This window comes from Apostichopus japonicus, chromosome 3 (assembly GCF_037975245.1).
Source record: "Apostichopus japonicus isolate 1M-3 chromosome 3, ASM3797524v1, whole genome shotgun sequence".
Classification (NCBI taxonomy): Eukaryota; Metazoa; Echinodermata; class Holothuroidea; order Aspidochirotida; family Stichopodidae; genus Apostichopus; species Apostichopus japonicus.
This window is the reverse complement of record NC_092563.1, coordinates 2,876,679-2,895,330: the sequence shown is the minus strand read 5'-3', so window position 1 is coordinate 2,895,330 and position 18,652 is coordinate 2,876,679. Positions and strand designations below refer to the sequence as shown.

Below are 18,652 nucleotides of genomic sequence, written 5' to 3'. Positions count from 1 at the left end.
CCCCTCTTCCCTCATTCCATTCCTTACTGTCTTATAGATACACTATACAAAACTGATGAATGATCAAGAGCAATCAAACTAGGATTTGATACTTTATTGTGACTTTCACATGTTTATGAATTCAAAAATGAAAAAAGAAAATCATAATGTATGGTTTATGTACCAGGTTTTTCTTCATTAACATCTTTTAAAAACAATTCAAACAATAAAGGCCAATGTAACAACTAAAACAAAACACAGACCAGGCGTGCTTGTTGCCAAATGATTCTATAACTCCATTTTTCATTTATATAATTATAAGGCATAACTTAAAAATGTCATATATTTCCATGTAGTTCTATTCATGTGAATAAATTAATTAAACCAAAGTTATCATCTGAAATGTACCTTCTCTCTAACCCCTCCCCCCAGATATGCCTTCTCTCTACCCCCTCCCCCACCCCAAAGAAGTAAGGGCTGGATAGATATGCCTTCTCTCTACCCCCTCCCCCACCCCAAAGAAGTAAGGGCTGGATAGATATGCCTTCTCTCTACCCTCTCCCCCACCTCCAAAGAAGTAAGGGCTGGATAGATATGCCTTCTCTCTACCCTCTCCCCCACCTCCAAAGAAGTTAGGGCTGGATAGATATGCCTTCTCTCTACCCCCCCCCCCACCCCAAAAAAGTAAGGGCTGGATAGATATACCTTTTCTCTACCCCCTCCCACCACCCCAAAGAAGTAAGGGCTTGATAGATATGCCTTCTCTCTACCCCCCCCCCCCCCAAAGAAGTAAGGGCTGGTTAGATATACCTTCTCTCTACCCCCTCCCACCACCCCAAAGAAGTAAGGGCTTGATAGATATGCCTTCTCTCTACCCCCTCCCCCCAAAGAAGTAAGGGCTGGATAGATATACCTTCTCTCTACCCCCCTCACCACCCCAAAGAAGTAAGGGCTGGATAGATATGCCTTCTCTCTACCCCCTCCCCCACCCCAAAAAACTGAGGGCTGGATAGCTCATTAAGTAGAGCAGAGGATCCTGATATCATCCACCCACCTGGTCTAGCCACGTTAGGGTTAGATGCACCCACTTTTCCCTTCCTCTTGCAATTGGCGAGCTAGAATAGTGTAAGACATTCGATTACACCCCCCCCCCCAGTGGCACAGTAATAGAAATGGAACCCTAAATGAGAGTCCACAGTCAGGCAAACGATGGTTTGGGTGAACAATCTATGATTTTGGGCAACTCAAGACACTCAGATATGACACTTGCAGGCTTCCTCTGTTACAGACAGGGTTCCTTTAAATTCCTTTGGGGGGGGGATTGGGGCGGGGGCCATCTGGTTTACTGACTGCTCCCCTTTAATATAAATACTAGCCGCTTCACCAGACTATGGCCGATGGCCGACTTTAAATGATGAGTGGTTATTTGTCTCCCGTCCTCGACATCGACCCCCCTGGGGCTTGGGGCGCCCCCAGGAATTTGCACCGGGCCTAGCCTACGCTACTGCCTACACCCATCTAGACTACCTCCGACAATGCAGGTAGCTCTCGCTTCACAACATCTTAAAGGTGGTAGAGCAGGTAAAGATACGCCCACATTGACCACCTTCCAATGATGCTCTTAGTAGTTCTGACTTCACAGCATCTTATATTGAAGTGAGCGTCACCATCAATTTGTTTCGACCGGTGTAGCCTCGCTAGGGTCAGATGCACCCACTTGACCTTCCTCTGCTTTGATGGTACTTAATCCGCCTTGGTCTGCCTCCTTTAAGGTTTCATCGTTTTTGTTAGTTTTCTTCTTTTCTTCAGAGTTTGCTGATCCTGCAAATTTCTCCTGGGCTGTTCTGTCATCTTGTTCGGGGCCGTCCCCCGAGGCGTCCCTCGATACGGTCTCCAGGGGCTGCTTCTCCGACAATGCATCACTCTGAGACACGTCCCCACCGCACATCCTCAGGTAGTGCTGTCGGCTGTTCTTGTCCAGGTACGATCTCACAGATGTCTTGCCCTTCCAGCCGACGATGATCAAAGACTTACTGGACGCTTGACTTAAATCACTGAGAAGTTAAGAAAGAATTATATTATTATATAAATGACAATAATAGTTGCAAATTGACTAGATTTCCAATAAGCACACAAACAATTAAGGTAAAGAGAATAAAATTAAATGTAAGGTATTGTCAGAACCAGTACCTTCATACTATGAAAATCACACATTTTTTAGTCCAATCATTGCCTTCCCATATTCAAAATCAAATTTGTAAATTAAAGCTATGGACATTTAAATGCTGAGGTTATTTTAGCAGATAATAAGATAAAGTCTTCATTGTGCTTGTAAAGCACATTTCACTGAAAACTTGAGACACAGTTGTTGCTTTCTAAGAAACATATCGTTAGTCTTACAACACAAACACAAATGCACACAGCAATCATTGTAATTTAATGTGGTACATAGAGCATGGCTCAGACAAAACTTTCACACAGCATATGTTAAAAAAGCTATTGCCTAAGTTACATGTTGTAACATATCGGGACGGTCGTTGCTCACTATCAAGCAAAATGCTATGTTTTGGGTTAGAGAGAGAAAAAAGAATAAAACTTGATAGTGTTCTTATAAATAGAAGAGCTGAACACATTACTACTCGTGGGCAAAGGTATAAAGATGTTGCTTACGTTATTTCAGGATCACACACAAAGACTATACTTCCTTGTCCTGTTTAGAAAGAAAGTAAAAAGAAGATAAAATGCTGAGAAAGAAACTTGCCAATTAGAATAAAATGTTTGGCAGACGAAAGTTTGTCATTTTCCAGCATGAGTATAGCGAAAAACCCAGAAGTTACTTGGCCAATCAGATTATGCATGATCCTCTTTGATAACATGTAGTTACTAAAATATTGTCAGCCCCCCAAAAAAAATTAAAAAATATTGAGCAATTAAGTACATTTTAAGCAAACATTTTACTACAGATTTGTTTAATGTTTGTATGCATTTTGATATAAAATAAAAAATTGTCTGGAGTCATTCATGCAAAATCAGTACACAAGATTGCCTAATAACGCCTTTCAGCGGTCTTTTGATTTTGTATATAATTTTCAGTCTTGAACACTTTTGCGATGACTCCCAAAGATTGTATATGAATACAGAACGTTTTAATGAAATGGAAGTTACCGCTTGACCTCTCACATCCTACCAAAGAATACCCTGGCTTTCGGGTTTTGCTGACGTGACAGTGATAGGTCATCGAGCCTGCTCTTTCCTTTAGTTTAATAAAAACCAAGATCAACTTACCGAACGTCTTCAGTTGTGTCTGCATCTTCTCGGAGAAAGTGTAATCGAAAGGACACTCGGTGGACATGAGCTTTATCACATCCGATTGTTCGACTAAAACTTTACGATCGCTCATGAATGGAAAGATGGAAATGATTCCCTGAGAAAAGGAATTTGAGAGAAAGAAAAAAAAATGGAGCAGATGATCTTTCATGAAGCGTCAATTCTGCTCTACCTGAATCATACAAGTAATCACGGATAGCTAGTTTGGTGGACAAACACGAGTAATTCACGGATAGCTAGTCTGGTGGTCAAACACGAGTACTCACAGATAGCTAGTTTGGTGGACAAACACGGTTAATCACGGATAGCTAGTTTGGTGGACAAACACCAGTAATCACGGATAGCTAGGTTGCTGGGCAAACACGAGTAATTCACGGATAGCTAGTTTGCTGGACAAACACGAGTAATTCACGGATAGCTAGTTTGCTGGACAAACACGAGTAATCACAGATAGCTAGTTTGCTAGACAAACACCAGAAATCACAGATAGCTAGTTTGGTGGACAAACACAATTAATTCACGGATAGCTAGTTTGCTGGACAAACACGAGTAATTCACGGATAGCTAGTTTGCTGGACAAACACGAGTAATTCACGGATAGCTAGTTTGCTGGACAAACATGAGTAATCACAGATAGCTAGTTTGCTAGAAAAACACCAGAAATCGCAGATAGCTAGTTTGGTGGACAAACACAATTAATTCACGGATAGCTAGTTTGGTGGACAAACACCAGTAATCACGGATAGCTAGGTTGCTGGACAAACACGAGTAATTCACGGATAGCTAGTTTGCTGGACAAACACGAGTAATCACAGATAGCTAGTTTGCTAGACAAACACCAGAAATCACAGATAGCTAGTTTGGTGGACAAACACAATTAATTCACGGATAGCTAGTTTGCTGGACAAACACGGTCACAATCAGATAGAATCCTGGTATTCAAACTTGTTTGCTTGGTGACCTACAGGTCTAGGGGGAGTAGGCATCCCCCTAGCTTAAAACATTGATATATCATTAAGGGTGCTTGGTTGCAAAATAATGTTATATTTTGTAATCTTTTATGTCATTTATGTTCAAGATTGTTCTTTATTTTTTCTTCAAAATATTGACGTTTTGGTTTCTTGTGTTGTTAATTCTCCTAAACGTTTCTTGAGAACGTAAAGAGGGCTGCGACCCCTACTTTGATTTCCAGGCATATTCCTTGTTAACACAACTACATAGTTACAACAAAACATTACATACCTCTTGTGAGAGGCGGAAAGAGCAATCCACGCCCTCCGCATCGCTCCGACATAACGTCTTGATACCAGAATTGATGACCTGTAGAGTTAAATGACAATGACACCCAACTCAAAATTCAGAATGATATTATCACAGAATCTGCTAGAATGGTCAGGTCTTCTCTCTATTTAAGCCACTGATCATTACTCAAGATACTGGAATGCAACATCAATGACAAAAAAATTGAAAAATAGCTAATTACAAGGAAGGAGTTTGCCTTTGCCATCAGGGGACTTTGCTAAAATGCATCAACATGTTGCATTGAAACGTAAAGTGCCATCACTGCTGCCACGCCTTTCTAAAGCGAAGCAGTTAACCATAAAGTGCCATCACTGCTGCCACGCTTTTCTAAAGGGAAGCACTTTACGGTAAAGTGCCATCACTGCTGCCACACCTTTCTAAAAGGAAGCAGTTTATGGTAAAGTGCCACCACTGCTCCCACACCTTTCTAAAGCAAAGCAGTTAACCATAAAGTGCCAACACTGCTGCCACGCTTTTCTAAAGGGAAGCAGTTTACAGTAAAGTGCCATCACTGCTGCCACACCTTTCTAAAGGGAAGCAGTTTACAGTAAAGTGCCATCACTGCTGCCACACCTTTGTAAAAGCAAGGCCTTTCAAGAGGGAAGCAGTTTATGGTAAAGTAGGATAACTATGTGCTTAGCAATGTCCGTCCAGTTTCCTATTCTCATTAAACATTTAAGATCAACTACACAATCATAAAAACAGTGAGTCATGATAAGTTTCAAAAGAGGCATAGTTTGCTCATTTCTGGCGATTAGTCTATGTCCATTCCAGATTAATATAAACTTTATATACGTAGCATCTATCAGTGGTATGATTACCACATATGTACGAGGAGATAGTTAGTCTCAGTTTGCTACCTTCAGTTTCTGCTGATTTGTAAGGATGATCTGTTTCACTCTCTTGTTCGTATAATAGAGATTCCTCTTTTTCCCGCCAAAACTTCTGGTGAGCATCTGAGTGATAGGAAATGCATCGTCTATCTTGTAGAATTTCCTGTGGATAGAGTGTTTGTGACGAAAGAGTAAGAAGAAAGTAAGAGAAAGCAAAAACTGATTCTATTTAGATTAATTATGCTTATCAAAATTGTGATGATTTCTTTTGCTGTCGTTTATTCATCCTACCTAAGACTGAAAATACACTGTCATCTTAAGTTTACATTGTAGAGAGAATGCATGTGGCTTAATTAATAACTGCTGTCCCTTCATGTGAAATGGTTCATTTTAGCTCTTGGTCATCCAAAGCTATTCTTGGAAATTTCCAGTGGGATAAACCAAGGTGTTTCACAATTAATGCATTGTAAATTAAGTCATTTGTTTTTTTTAATTTTTACTCTGATGTAAAAATTAAACTCACTTGATCTCTGGCCACAGCTCCTCTTCACCATCAAAGTAATTAAAGGGGTCTTCTTTGAAACTATTAAAGTGACTTCTCTCCGTTTTAACTTTCTTCTGGGGTGGTCTGAAAGTGTGATTCAAATTTAATTAATGTTTGGGCCCAGATGGTCCTACAAATTAGGCCTACATGTACCAGCTGTTGTACATGTACCAGCTGTTAACCAACAACTGAAGTTTGGTTACAATCCAACTTCAGGCTGCGGAGTTCTTGCAATGTAAAGGTTTTTACATTTGACCCAATAACCTCATTAATTTTCAGGTCCATGCCATAAATGATATGGGACACCTTCTCACTATAATACATTTACACAGCAAGTATGACAACCATTCATCACTAAGTTGTGGGAGTTATCCCAGACACACACGCACATGCAAACCGGACTGCTTCCAGCAAGGAACAAACGAAAACAAAACACATATTGAAGCTACATACCTACACAGTATCATTCTTACCTTAACAAACTTTGCTAAAACTCATCAATAGTCTGCCCAGATTTCACTGAAGTTGCCAGATTTTAGCCCCTGACTAGTTTCAAACTATCTGTTTAATGTAGGCTTAGACTACAAGTTTTACTGTCAATATTAAATATTGCATTTTAATATGCCAATATTATTTATTCATTGTGCTCCTATGATGACAAAAAAACCAAAAACATATCTACTCATTTGTTTTACAATATTGACCAAAGTATTTACTCAGATATCCCTTCAGTGCTTGCATCATCAGTGGGTGTTACACTGGTGACAGCATCCTCTGTGCTGATGGTGTCAGCAATATCTTCATCAACAGAACTGGTGGCAGCATTTTCAATGACATCTGTGTCTTTCACTGTAACTTCTGTTGAATCTGCGGATACTGTTGTATCTTCTGTACTTTGAACTTTGTAAAGGTATGAACAAATTAATGTTTCATATACATTAAATATAAAAAACAATTCCAATGCTGTAATTATGTGCAGAAAAAAATATATATGATGTGAATAACATGATAATTTAGTCCAAATCAGCTGATTACATGCTGCAACTGAATTAAAGTGACCCTCGCAGGCTTCTCAGAACAAATCGCTCAATTTACACTCGCATAAATCGTGCATTGTTTTGCTACTGGCCAGCTTGATTGATACCGAAAGAGATGCAACCATTAGAGAATCAGGCTAATTAGTGATTGGCATTTGCTACCTTGTCTGGACTTTTATATGCAAATTAAATGCTGCCAGGTCATATTTCCACATGTCCCTCAGGCATAAGCAGTGATGTCATTCCCCCCCCATCACCCCTCCCCCTTGCCCTTTTCTACTCCCTCCAAATAGGTCTATAACACCAATCAATTGTTGTTTCAATTTTATTACAGTTTTAATAAATCTCCCCCAAAAATATTTCTAGATTCGTAATCAACAACAGCAGGAAAAGCTCTGACAAAATTTACCTCGACATGACTTCCCTTCACTCTGAGGTCACATATTTTCTGGTTTTGTATAAGAGAAGCTTACTTAGTCTGATTAAGATGATTGAGTAGTCTCTACACTCTCTACATATCAGAGTAAGATATAATCCTTAGTTTCAAAATATTTTGTTTTTTCCAATAATTAACATTTAAGTTTCATCATTTTATCCATTTTCAGTCTTTCAGATGAATCATGAAAGGATGCATTTGATTCTGGTCATTCAAAAAAATTTTTGTTGGGGGGAGGGGGGGGGAACATGAAGAGAAAGAACAAACTATTTAAAAGTACCTTCGGTAACTGTCTTCACGATTGGCTCTTTCTCGTTCGGAAGACGCTTGACTTTCTCTAGAACGGCAACAAAGAAACCTCCAGAATTCTGATCGTGAGGTACGATCCGTACACTGTCGTGAAGAAAAGCCATAGATCTTACGGTGGCTGGTTAGGTATACACTTACGACTAGAAACAATCAGTGTTTAGTGCAATGAAACCTTTACCTCAACAGAACCATGCATTCATTTCATGTAGGATAGAAATTTACAGTCTTATATAAAAAAAAACAGAACACTTTGTACATATATGACAAAGTTGAATACTCTCTGCAACCTTTAATCTGTTGCAATTTGAACAATACAACAAAAATGAATATTTAACAATTTCTTTTTGGGGGGGGGGCCTTAGAAGAAAGGACCCTCTTCTGGTTTTAACAGGGCCTACCCTACAAGAAGCAATTTTTTTATTTTTTGGGGGGATCTTAGAAGAAAGGTCCATCTTTTGGTTTCCAACAGGGCCTGCCCTACAAGAAGCAAATTTTTGAGATGGGGTTTTACCATCGATGAAGGTTAATACGCTCTGCATCTTCCTCTGATGGAGGCCACATGCTCTCAATGTATCTTCTCCTCTTCTTCTCTGGAACATCTTCAGGTTTGGCGTACTCTTGAGGTGTCTCATTGATGACCTGGAAAAATGTGCAACATGTCGAGCAGGGTTTGAAAAATTATGCTTTTGTCGCTATCTCTTGCTTGTACAAATGAAATTATGGGATGCATAAACCACTAGAGGTGGTTAGCTGAGATGAGACCGGTACGGTGTAGAATACGACAGAGTATGAGTACAAGTAGAGACAAGAGAGTATGAGTACAAGTTGAACGCACAATTTCAAGTCTCACCTATAACGTTCAATACAACAGTGTTATACTGCTTATGCACCCAGCACATGGGTCAAAATCATTAACTAAGGGCTGGTAATAAATTGTTAAGTCCAGCCAATGTTACTTCTTTCGAATTTCACAGCATTTGTAGCTGATTACCCACAGTATGTACTTTATTTTTTTTTATAGAGGGTGTTGCATTTTTACAGTAATTATGAGGAACAAAACCGAGGAACAAACCTTCCACGATTTCAAACCAGATCTTCGCTTCAATCCAGGCAACAACCCACTGACATCAGCCAATTGCAAGGCACCTACATTCACATAACAAGAAAAACAAATTAAAAAAACACTTATTTCCAAATACGCTGGAATTTTCAGGGCATAAAAGAATTGTATCCCTTTTGTTCAAAGTGTGAAACTTAATAAAAAAGAGTTGAAAAGAAGAAACGAAAGAAATTTTATCATGAGTGTGTGCCTAGTATTCCAAAGTGAGGGGAACCAATCTTCCTATCTCTGCTAAGTGTCCCCAATGCTCCCCTCACCTGTCCCCACAATTTCCCAATCAAACTCCTGACTCGTCATCTGCTGTAGTCTATATCATTGATCATCTTGACTTGGCAAGAGAACAGTTGTTACGTCTTACCTTCGGATGCTATTAGTACACTAGACACCACCGCTTCGTTCTCTATGGGGTTGAAAGAACACGTCGAATAAACCAGCTTGCCCCCGACGGCCAAAAGTTCTGTGCCACGGTGAAGAATCTGCTTCTGCAAACTTTTTCAAGAGATTATGAAAAGGGAACGTTTTACCTATTGGTTTCACTATTTTTTTTCTCAGAAACATTTCTCAGGAACTGAAAAACTTGATATAACGACCGTCATCCCTTACGTTTTCCTTCGTCATTCGTATAAGGTACAAACTTGTCAAGGCGCTGACACTTGAAAAGAATCAGTTTCAAAGCGTCTTATTTACCCTCTAGGTGTGATCAAAACTGCCATGAACATCTTTCTCAGGAATTAAATGTTGAGAACCAAATGATATCATGACTCACTCGCTCATTAGACCATCCACTCGGTGAAATAAATCTACCAGGGTGTCTTAGTTTACGTCAAATTCCAGTCATATTTGGAGTCATGCTCTATTGTAATCTGTGCAAGGAGTTAACCATATATGGTACTAGCATGTCATAACTTTAGCACTGAATATTCATGAATCATTTGCATAGTATTCAGACTCCTCAGTAGCTATGTTATGTAGTTTTAAAGTGCTCTGTAAGAAGAACAGATCCTTAATATATGCATTTTGATTATGATCATTTGCATTCCTTGCTATAACCCTATCTATGAATTAATATACCTATCTTCTCAAGCCTTGACAGGCTTTCGATTTACAGTCTAATGAATTATGAATCCCAGACCAGTGTCACGACACTTGGGTAGATTTGATCAATTCTGTCTAAAGCTAAATCGCAGTTTTAAATTACCTTTTAATTTACATCCTTCTATGATAAATACAGTCTGCTTAGAAACTGTGTCTCCATGGCAACAATTTCTGAAGAACATGAAGTGTTAGAAGACCTTATTACCTAACAGTAGTGATAAGTAAATGTTTATACACATATATATATCTACATGAATGCTTACTTGTGCAAAGAAATTGCCGACGTCTGTGCCCACTGCTTCCAAATCATGGTGTTCTTTCTCATTGTTCCATCACCGCTGTGAAATAAAATTCAAGTCATATGACATGTACGAAAGAAATCCCAGGTTATATCTTGGCTTGATGGGACTATGAAATTAAAGTAACAAGATGTTCTGTTTGAAATACAGTACGAGACTGAGACTGCCATCCTCCCGTAGCCTGCACTTACTATGTCACAATTGAGTACAAATACACAGAATACAAGGATATTAAACTTACTCCATGATGCTCGACTACCACCCCCCCCCCCTCCACCCTCCCCATCTTCTACCCTTCACACAGTTCATGAACTTTGTTCTCATAATAATATGGATCTATTTACAAACTTGCTATGCATCATTGTGTTGGTTTAGCAACTCGCTCAATTTGATGATATACGTGGTACTTGGTCGAGATCGATTATTCCACCCCCCTACCATCGCCCCCTCTCTCTCTCCCTGAAAAAAAATTGACTGTCATACCTGCAGGGAACATCACACAATATCCTGTCATACATTAACTGCTCTTTCTTGCCATCCGGTCGGTCAAAGAATAGTTTGGGGAAGAACCTGGCATCGTGGTTGACCACCATACAACAGGGACTGTTGAGCCGTTTAGCTTGGTGCACCATGATGTAACATCGCTTGTTGTCGCTGTCGTTGCCGATAACAACACCCTCTAAAGAAACATGTCGGAAAAGATGCAGAATACTTACTGTTCTACCATGACAGTTCCCTGACTTGATCATAAGAAATACCAAAATCAAGAGAATTGCAGTAAAATGATGTCTTTAAAATAACAGCAAAATGAAATCGTCACGTTCAGTTTGTTGTAGAATTGGTTCTTTTGGGGAAATTTTCACGTAAAATCAGGTAATAATCTTTTGATAAAAACAAAAAACTCAAAAAGAGCAAGGTTATTGGGCGTACAAAGACAAACCACTCTGCAAATATCATAAGTGTATTGGATTCTGTTTTAACGCAACAAAAACATCATACCTACCATGCTGAGTGCATTTCTGTTACACATCCTAATATCGCAATTTTCAAACCTTATATTTTCTTTTTTTTTAATCAAGTCTGATGTTTCCTTGATCATTACCTGGCTGTTTGTCACTCTCGTCCGCGTGAAGAGCCTCGATAATCTGTGCGGTCTTTGAGCCGGGAGCGGCGCACATATCCAACACGAGATGATCGGACTTGACGTCTAGAAGGAGAGGCGGGATCATGCTCACCAGCTCTTGTCGGCTGATGTTCCCCTTTAATATTAAAAATATGAATAAAACCATATCTAATGACAAATGATATGAAATATTGTGTAATTAGACAAGGCTTCTAATGTTAGGTTTAACGGTGCACAGCAGAGACTAATGCTAAGAGTTCAACATTTTGACACCAAAACAAACTTGGCCGCAAAAAATGTTAGTTTTGGGATGAAAGGAAGGATACCCGTGTAGTTTATAAGGTTAAGTTTTCTGTCATGATTTATAAATAACGACTAGTTTGGCTCTAAAAGATAGAGTGCCACAAGATTCCATAGATACTCACACTGTCTGTTTCTGAGACCAAAAACTTATGGAGCTTTTCTAGAGCCGGGACTTTACGTAATATCTGTCTGTCGTGGTTCAGTTGCCATGCTGCCTCATCGGGGTACCTGTTAAAGAAAAGAAACCTTTATTTGGTGGGTTTCCTTCTTTGCAAACGTGACAGAAAGAAATGTGTGGGTGATTACGTGATCCATTCACCATTTCTTTCTTTATGAAATGCTGTCCATTTTATATGAGAGATTTCCAGTTTGAGATGAAAGGGTTTGAAAAATTTCCCATACATGTGATTGGTCATGGTAATACACATAAAATTTATACCAAAATAAGTTGAAGGAATATATCTCAATCAGGTGACAAAACACCACACACCCCCCCCCCCCCAAAAAAAAAAAAAAAACAACAGATAAAGTATCATAAAAAACTCTACCACTTTTTCTCACCATGGTAATGGGTAAGGTTTGTCAATCACATCTCCATCTTGTGTCTTGGTTACTAGGTTGTTGATGTAATTTCCCTTCACAAACTCTAAGACCTGTTCAGCTTGACTGAGGGGAAAAAAATGAAATACATCAAGTAATGCTTTAAATGGGTCTGTTCTGTACTCTTACTTCTATTCCAGCAAAGTTGCCAGTACTGTCCTGCACTTTACAGCAGACTAATAATGGGTCTGTACTTGTACTCATATTCTAGTAAAGTTGTTAATGCTGTCCTGCACTTTGTAGAAGACTAGTAATGTGTATGTTCTTTTACTCCTATTCCAGTAAAGTTGTTAATGCTGTCCTGCACTTTCTAGCAGACTTGTAATGGGTCTTTACTTGTGTTCTAGCAAAGTTGCCAGTACTGTCCTGCACTTTGCAGCACATGAGTTATGGGTCTGTACTCGTAGTCCTATTCTAGCAAAGTTGCCAGTACTCCAGCATTTTGGAAATCTAGGACAGTGTCCAGTACAACAAAGTCCTGAATGCATTTTGTCAAGATTTAGTATTTTTTTCTCAAAAGTTCAAAGGCTACATGTTAAGGGAGGGGGGGGGGGGGGGGGTATATAAACCTAGGGGTGCACACTTACCCTCTAAAGCCAGTGATACGGAAGGTAGCAGGGAGAGGCTTCTTCAGAGCAGACATGAATGCCTCCCATTCTTCAATAGGTATGATGTTTTGTTCCTAGAAAAAAAACACAGTGTGGCATCATAATCAAGCTCAGCCTCATAACAACATAGAAGCCATCTTTATATTTTAGGAAGACAAGATTTCAAGCGATTCACCCCAAAGTGAACATCATCCCACTCACATGTGAAGAAGAAAAAATTACTATACTTATTAACCTTGTTCTTTACTCAAGGCAACAGCTTGTTATTGAAAGCTAGCATTTAACCATAGAAGTAAATTCCTTAAGAATCAATTGCAAACTGAAAACAAGGCAACAAATATCTGTACTACTCATGAGAATCTGCCTATGAATCAGCTTTTAGAGGGAAACAAATTGGTTCTCCAACTTAAAATAAAACAATATGAATTAATAGTGTTGTCATTGCTAAGTTCACACCTGTTCAAGTTAGCGAGTGGTTAGGATACATTTCAGCAGTGGCACATTAACTCTCATAAGAATGTGCCACATACCAGGCCTATACAATTTCACAATTTCAGCCACTTGCTATAAGGATATATGTCCTTAAAAAGTCTACTGGCTAAAATCAAGTTTCTACTGGCATTTTCCTGAATTACAAGAAACGCTATTTCACAGCATTAAACCCAAGATATTTCATGTCCTTGGCGAAGCAACGTTGGCCAAGTTTCTCACATAATATCCAACATACTCTGTATCTGCCGTACAGTACATAAATTTCAAAATAACTTACTTTGTAATAGTTTTCAAATGTTTTATTTTCTTTTATGATTTCAGCGTATCCACGGCGATCCTGAAAGTATACATGAAAGCAAAAGTTTGTAAAATTTTCTGTTTGGTTGACAATCCCAAATGAGAAATTAAATTGTAAATTCACTGGAATGATTTTTCATGCTAACACCTCTTCATTCTTATGAACACAATAATCATTTGAATAATTGTTGTCATCGCATCATGATCAGAATTATTGCTTACACAAAAGTTCTAGCATTTGATTCCTACAGTTAACTACAACAACTTCAAACATACAAGCACTGTTTGTTCATGAATATGTATCTCAGAACCTGGTTCAATGTTTGATCTATGCATATTTTAATGCACTGTAAACAATAAGTGCATCAACAAAAATATGGTTGAAAGCAGCATGCAAGTAGTAACATAATATACTGCAAAAACTATACTGCAAGAACTACACTGGTTACCAATAAGACTCCGTATTGACTATAAAATCCTCATTCTAGTTTTTCGTGCAATTAAAACCTGTACCCCAACCTAACATCAGGAAGCTAAATGTAGACCAATATGTTCACAATATCAATTTCAACTTCAGTTTCCAATGTCCATACAAGATTTTTCGGTGACGGTAGCTTTCAGAATGCTGCACCACTTTTATGGAACTCCCTCCCGGTTGAAATTAGGTCTTTAGATACTATTAAAGCACTGTCTTTTCCTCTCAACTCTATTAGTTTTTGTACATTCAGCACCCGTAAAGTGCATTGAACAACTTTTGTTGGGAGTCTGCGCTATATAAGACTAGTTATTATTATTATTATGATATAATTTCTTCCTGCTTGATCATAAAATCCTTTCTTTAGGCTAGCTGGACTATTGGTCAATATAGTTAAATTTCTTGCTATGTAATGCACTTTCCAGTTGGACACACTTCCCCAAATTTTGACAACTTAAGAAAGATTGACTGGTTGGCTCTGATTTGCTTTAAAAGTTCATCACCACAACATTTAAAGGAAAAGATTGATCGTTGAAACTCTGCAAAGATCTTTCACACAATTATGCTAGCTCTTGTTATAAGCCTGTTACATACTGTACCTGTTTCTCTCCCCATCCTGAATTTTTCTGAAACAAAGGAAAACAAGAAAAAGCTAAAACTCAATTTTCATAATTAGGCCTCAGGTTTGACAACAAATCTTATGAAATTTCAACTAAAGTTGTGGCTATTCGTAATGTACTAGCAGGGTCATAAGAGGTGCATTAATTATCCGGAATACCAATTTTTATGCATTACTGTGTCTTGTCACTAGGTTGGCTACTGATATGACATCAAAATGGAAATACACGTCCAGAGACATTGAGAGCCAGCTTGGGCCCTGGCGACAATTATGACAAATATGACAATCGCTGGACCAGTATACTGCCTGCATACTCAACTTTCATGAAGCCTAGGCCTATTTACACAAAGAAGGCTAGCCATCACACACAGACCATCCAAAAACATCATACAGCAGTAAAAACGTATATCACACATTTTATGCCTCTTAGGCCTAGTACCCACAATACATGCAGTAATGATACTCCCATTTGTTCTCTACAGTATGTCTACACAGTATATGCTCATCAGTTTCAGTAGCAATAAATGGTTCCAGTGCCATTCCGCCATGGGTGCATACCGCCATACCATTCGGCCATAGGTTTCGATCCTTTCTTCCATGGCGGAAAGGCTTGAACCTATAGCCGAAAGGTTCATTTTAGGAATGGATTTTACACAGGAATGTATCGGTGAAACTTTCTTTGATTCACGTGGAAGGATAGGTACATCGTCTTCAAATGTGACGGTTCGCTGGATAGACTGAATTGTAGTTAAGACAAGATTGGGAATAGATAGTCTTTAATATACATGTTGATTGAATAATTTAAATTGTAAGTTCGTAAGTGTCGATACACTGTCTTCAAATATACAATAAAGTTGGTTTAATAAATCAAATTATATAAATTTATATATAAACATAGTGACCGATTTTGTGGATTTTGCAGGCCTAAGTAGTGTGAAGCGAAACAATATACAGTGCATATAGGCCTACAGTGCACCCACAGTAATGTGCTCTTTTCGCCATTCAAATGTGCTTTACTGCCATCAGGATAACATGGCGGAATGGCACTTTTTCTATGGTGGAAAGAGCACATTTTCTATGGCAGAATGTACCGATGGCGGAATGACACAGCCCCCATAATAAAAACAATGTTGCGGTTAAATCTTGAAAAAAGCTCACGTGGATATAAAAAATTTGATTAATAAAAATTGCATATGTACACAGTCTCATGTCATCGACGAATCTTTTGATGCAATTGTAAACCTTTCATTCCCATGGCCAGGCTGGTTTCAGTTGTTTTCCGCATACGTTACTTTCCGCTGATTACTTTCCGCTGAAAAAATTCTTCTGCGGAAAACACCTTTTTTTTTCACTTTCCTGTATACTATATTTTTCCGCAATTTTAGGATACCAAATTCAGGCAGGATGATTCAAATAACATGAGAAAGTATCAAAGAACGTCGATAAAGGATGGTTAGACTGAGTTCATGTCAGAAAAGTTAAGCTGCTTATAATATAGAGGAGGCTTGGGGGTGTGTAATTAGGGATTATTAAAGAAGTATGAGGCGGTCGGCCGATGAAAGGGCAAAGGGACGCCCGCGTTATGAAAGATTGACTATCTAATAATGTATTAAAACTGCGATCCGCTTACTGATAGTTTAAAAAAAAGTTGTAAAAGGCGGTATCTTTGATTTTCGCTGGAAATGGCTGTATTAGTAAGGGCTGTTTTAATAACCGAACACGCATTTTGCACCACCTTTCTTACGAGTTTCATCTAAAATCATGGCCGATTTATCCTGTTACAGTTAAATCCTATCTTCTCCATCTTCCTAAATCATTCCATGTGCCTAATCAATTCAGTAAGTTATTCTGTTCCTCCAAAAAAAATGTTACTTTCCGCTGAAAAAAACGTTTTTTTCCGCTCACAAATTTGTTTGCGGAAAACACCGTTTTGTTTCAGCGGAAAGTAACGTGTGCGGAAAATAACGGTACCCGGCCAGGCTTAATAATCTGCTTTACTGGCTCCAATTATAGCATGCTATAGTTAGGAAAGTTTTGCTCAGACCTTTAAGAAGTTATTCCTGGAATTCCTTGGAGACAGTTATTTTACGACACCGAGTAGCCACATATCAATGGCTTGTAACTCAACATTTCATATCGAGTGGCTATCCACTTACAGTATGTTACACTTCAGAAGGTACCAACACTTTTTTGACTTTCTAAACTTGGACAACCTTTTCAGATTCCTACTGGGTGAAGTAGCCTATACCCATCTTACTTTCGACCTCCCAGATACTATAGGCTGTTTGGGTTAGGTTCATAATTCATTCACTCAGATCAAGGCTTCAACTCACACTACAGTTAAATTGAAACCTAGTACTGTACTGTAATAGCCTAGCCTAGGCCTATACAGACTATAGCCTACACTAAAGTGTACGCCCAGGCTAACACAGTACTAGTAACACTGACAGTGACACTTGACAGGAAAGGTCCTAAACTAAATTATGGTCAACCTTTTTGTTTTTTCTGTTCCGTCCCATTTCTGAAAAGCACTTGGTCCGTCTTGGAATTCTTCGGAAGACAGTTGCGGTGATCATACGAATTTGTCCAAACTACAGAAAGCATGTATGGATTGAGTCTCGATCAGCGGAACGGTAGGGCACGTACTGAAAAAGTTAGGTTGCTGAAATAAATTCGCAGAACCGGTATCACACGTGTTAATACTATATCTTCAGAAATGGGTTGCTGACAATAATTATTATTACTACTAATGTATGCTGGAAACGAAAACAGTTTCACCTCGTGCATCAAATTCGTGTATTTTGTTGTTCTGGAAAAGCTTCGGCTCTTATACCCTCTGTTATGCTGATGGGAGGGGAACAAAATTAAAACCCAATACAAGAATATCGTTTCTCCTGCCCAGTGATGTGTAAATTGTAACTTCCGCCACTAACTTTGGTAGCGGCAAATGAACCATTATGTGGATTGGTAAGAGGCGAATCCATGATTTTATAAAGAATGGACGTGGTCCTAAAGCCGACTCCAGTGGCAGAGCGTCCATACAGTCAGGGGCGAATCCCCCCCCCCCCCCGACGGACTCAAATGGACTGCTGGCGCCCTTTTCAGCTTTTTACCACTTTTTACTTATTCGCGATTATTGAATTTTTTATTGCGCTCTCATCTAACAATTGACATTTGTCACATTTTGTCACTTCAACGCCCATATACTTCCCAGTTGTCACAAATGGCGATGACACCTATTTATTCGTCGTTTATCTGCAAATTAACAATGCCCGGAAAGGGTCATTTCCGGCGATCTTTACTCAAAAAATGTCTGTACGCTCCGCGCCAACCTCGGTGGTGGCGCTCCGCTTAGATTGTGTCGAAAGCGCCCCTACAGACCATTCTGCCCCCCCCCCCCCTGACCAATACCCCTAGCTCCGCCACTGGCCGACTCCCATGTGGTTAAGATAAAACTTAGGATATCAAATGGTGTATTTTGATCCTCTTATGCATAATTAAACTGTAAATTAGGTCTATTTTGGAAAGTATGACTGTATGAGAAATGAGTCAAAAATAAAATATAAGGAAATTCGCGAACAGTGTCGATGTAAGAACACTTGATTTCGGGAATTTAGTTAAAATTTTTACACTTCTGCGTGTCGAAATTTTAGAAAATATTCAAATAAAGTAATATCTGGAATTATGAAATATTTGACATAAAAAGTCGAATGTTAATATACCACAGTCTAAATTTGAAAAAAAACTTTGATGTAAATATTCAAACTTTGGATATAAAGCGTCAAAATTTCGATACAAAATAGTCAACATTTCCACTACTATATTGACAAAGTACGAAAAAAAAAACACAATTT

The 18,652-nt window shown here is 38.8% G+C and overlaps 1 protein-coding gene across 1 annotated transcript; it reads right to left on the bottom strand.

The window, feature by feature from the left end:
* Positions 1–79: 79 nt before the first annotated feature.
* Positions 80–17,742, bottom strand: LOC139960065 (RNA cytosine-C(5)-methyltransferase NSUN2-like). Its single transcript, XM_071958110.1, has 20 exons — positions 17,291–17,742; positions 14,779–14,805; positions 13,685–13,744; positions 12,895–12,989; positions 12,269–12,373; positions 11,830–11,935; positions 11,384–11,540; positions 10,765–10,960; positions 10,246–10,320; positions 9,246–9,376; positions 8,840–8,913; positions 8,279–8,406; positions 7,739–7,851; positions 6,702–6,885; positions 5,965–6,069; positions 5,469–5,604; positions 4,549–4,626; positions 3,265–3,403; positions 2,650–2,689; positions 80–2,033 (listed from the first exon to the last, which is right to left on the bottom strand). The coding sequence occupies exons 1-20, from the start codon at positions 17,372–17,374 to the stop codon at positions 1,649–1,651; spliced, it is 2,418 nt and encodes an 805-aa protein (XP_071814211.1). The 5' UTR covers positions 17,375–17,742; the 3' UTR covers positions 80–1,648.
* Between the last annotated feature and the right edge of the window lie 910 nt (positions 17,743–18,652).

Coding starts and splice junctions, on each gene's coding strand:
- LOC139960065 (XM_071958110.1), bottom strand. CDS start 17,374: ATGATCACCGCAACTGTCTTCCGAAGAATTCCAAGACGGACCAAGTGC. Junction 12,990..13,684: donor CATTTGAAAACTATTACAAA/GTAAGTTATTTT, acceptor TTTTTTTTCTAG/GAACAAAACATCATACCTAT. Junction 6,886..7,738: donor CGTGAAGACAGTTACCGAAG/GTACTTTTAAAT, acceptor ACCTTTACAAAG/TTCAAAGTACAGAAGATACA.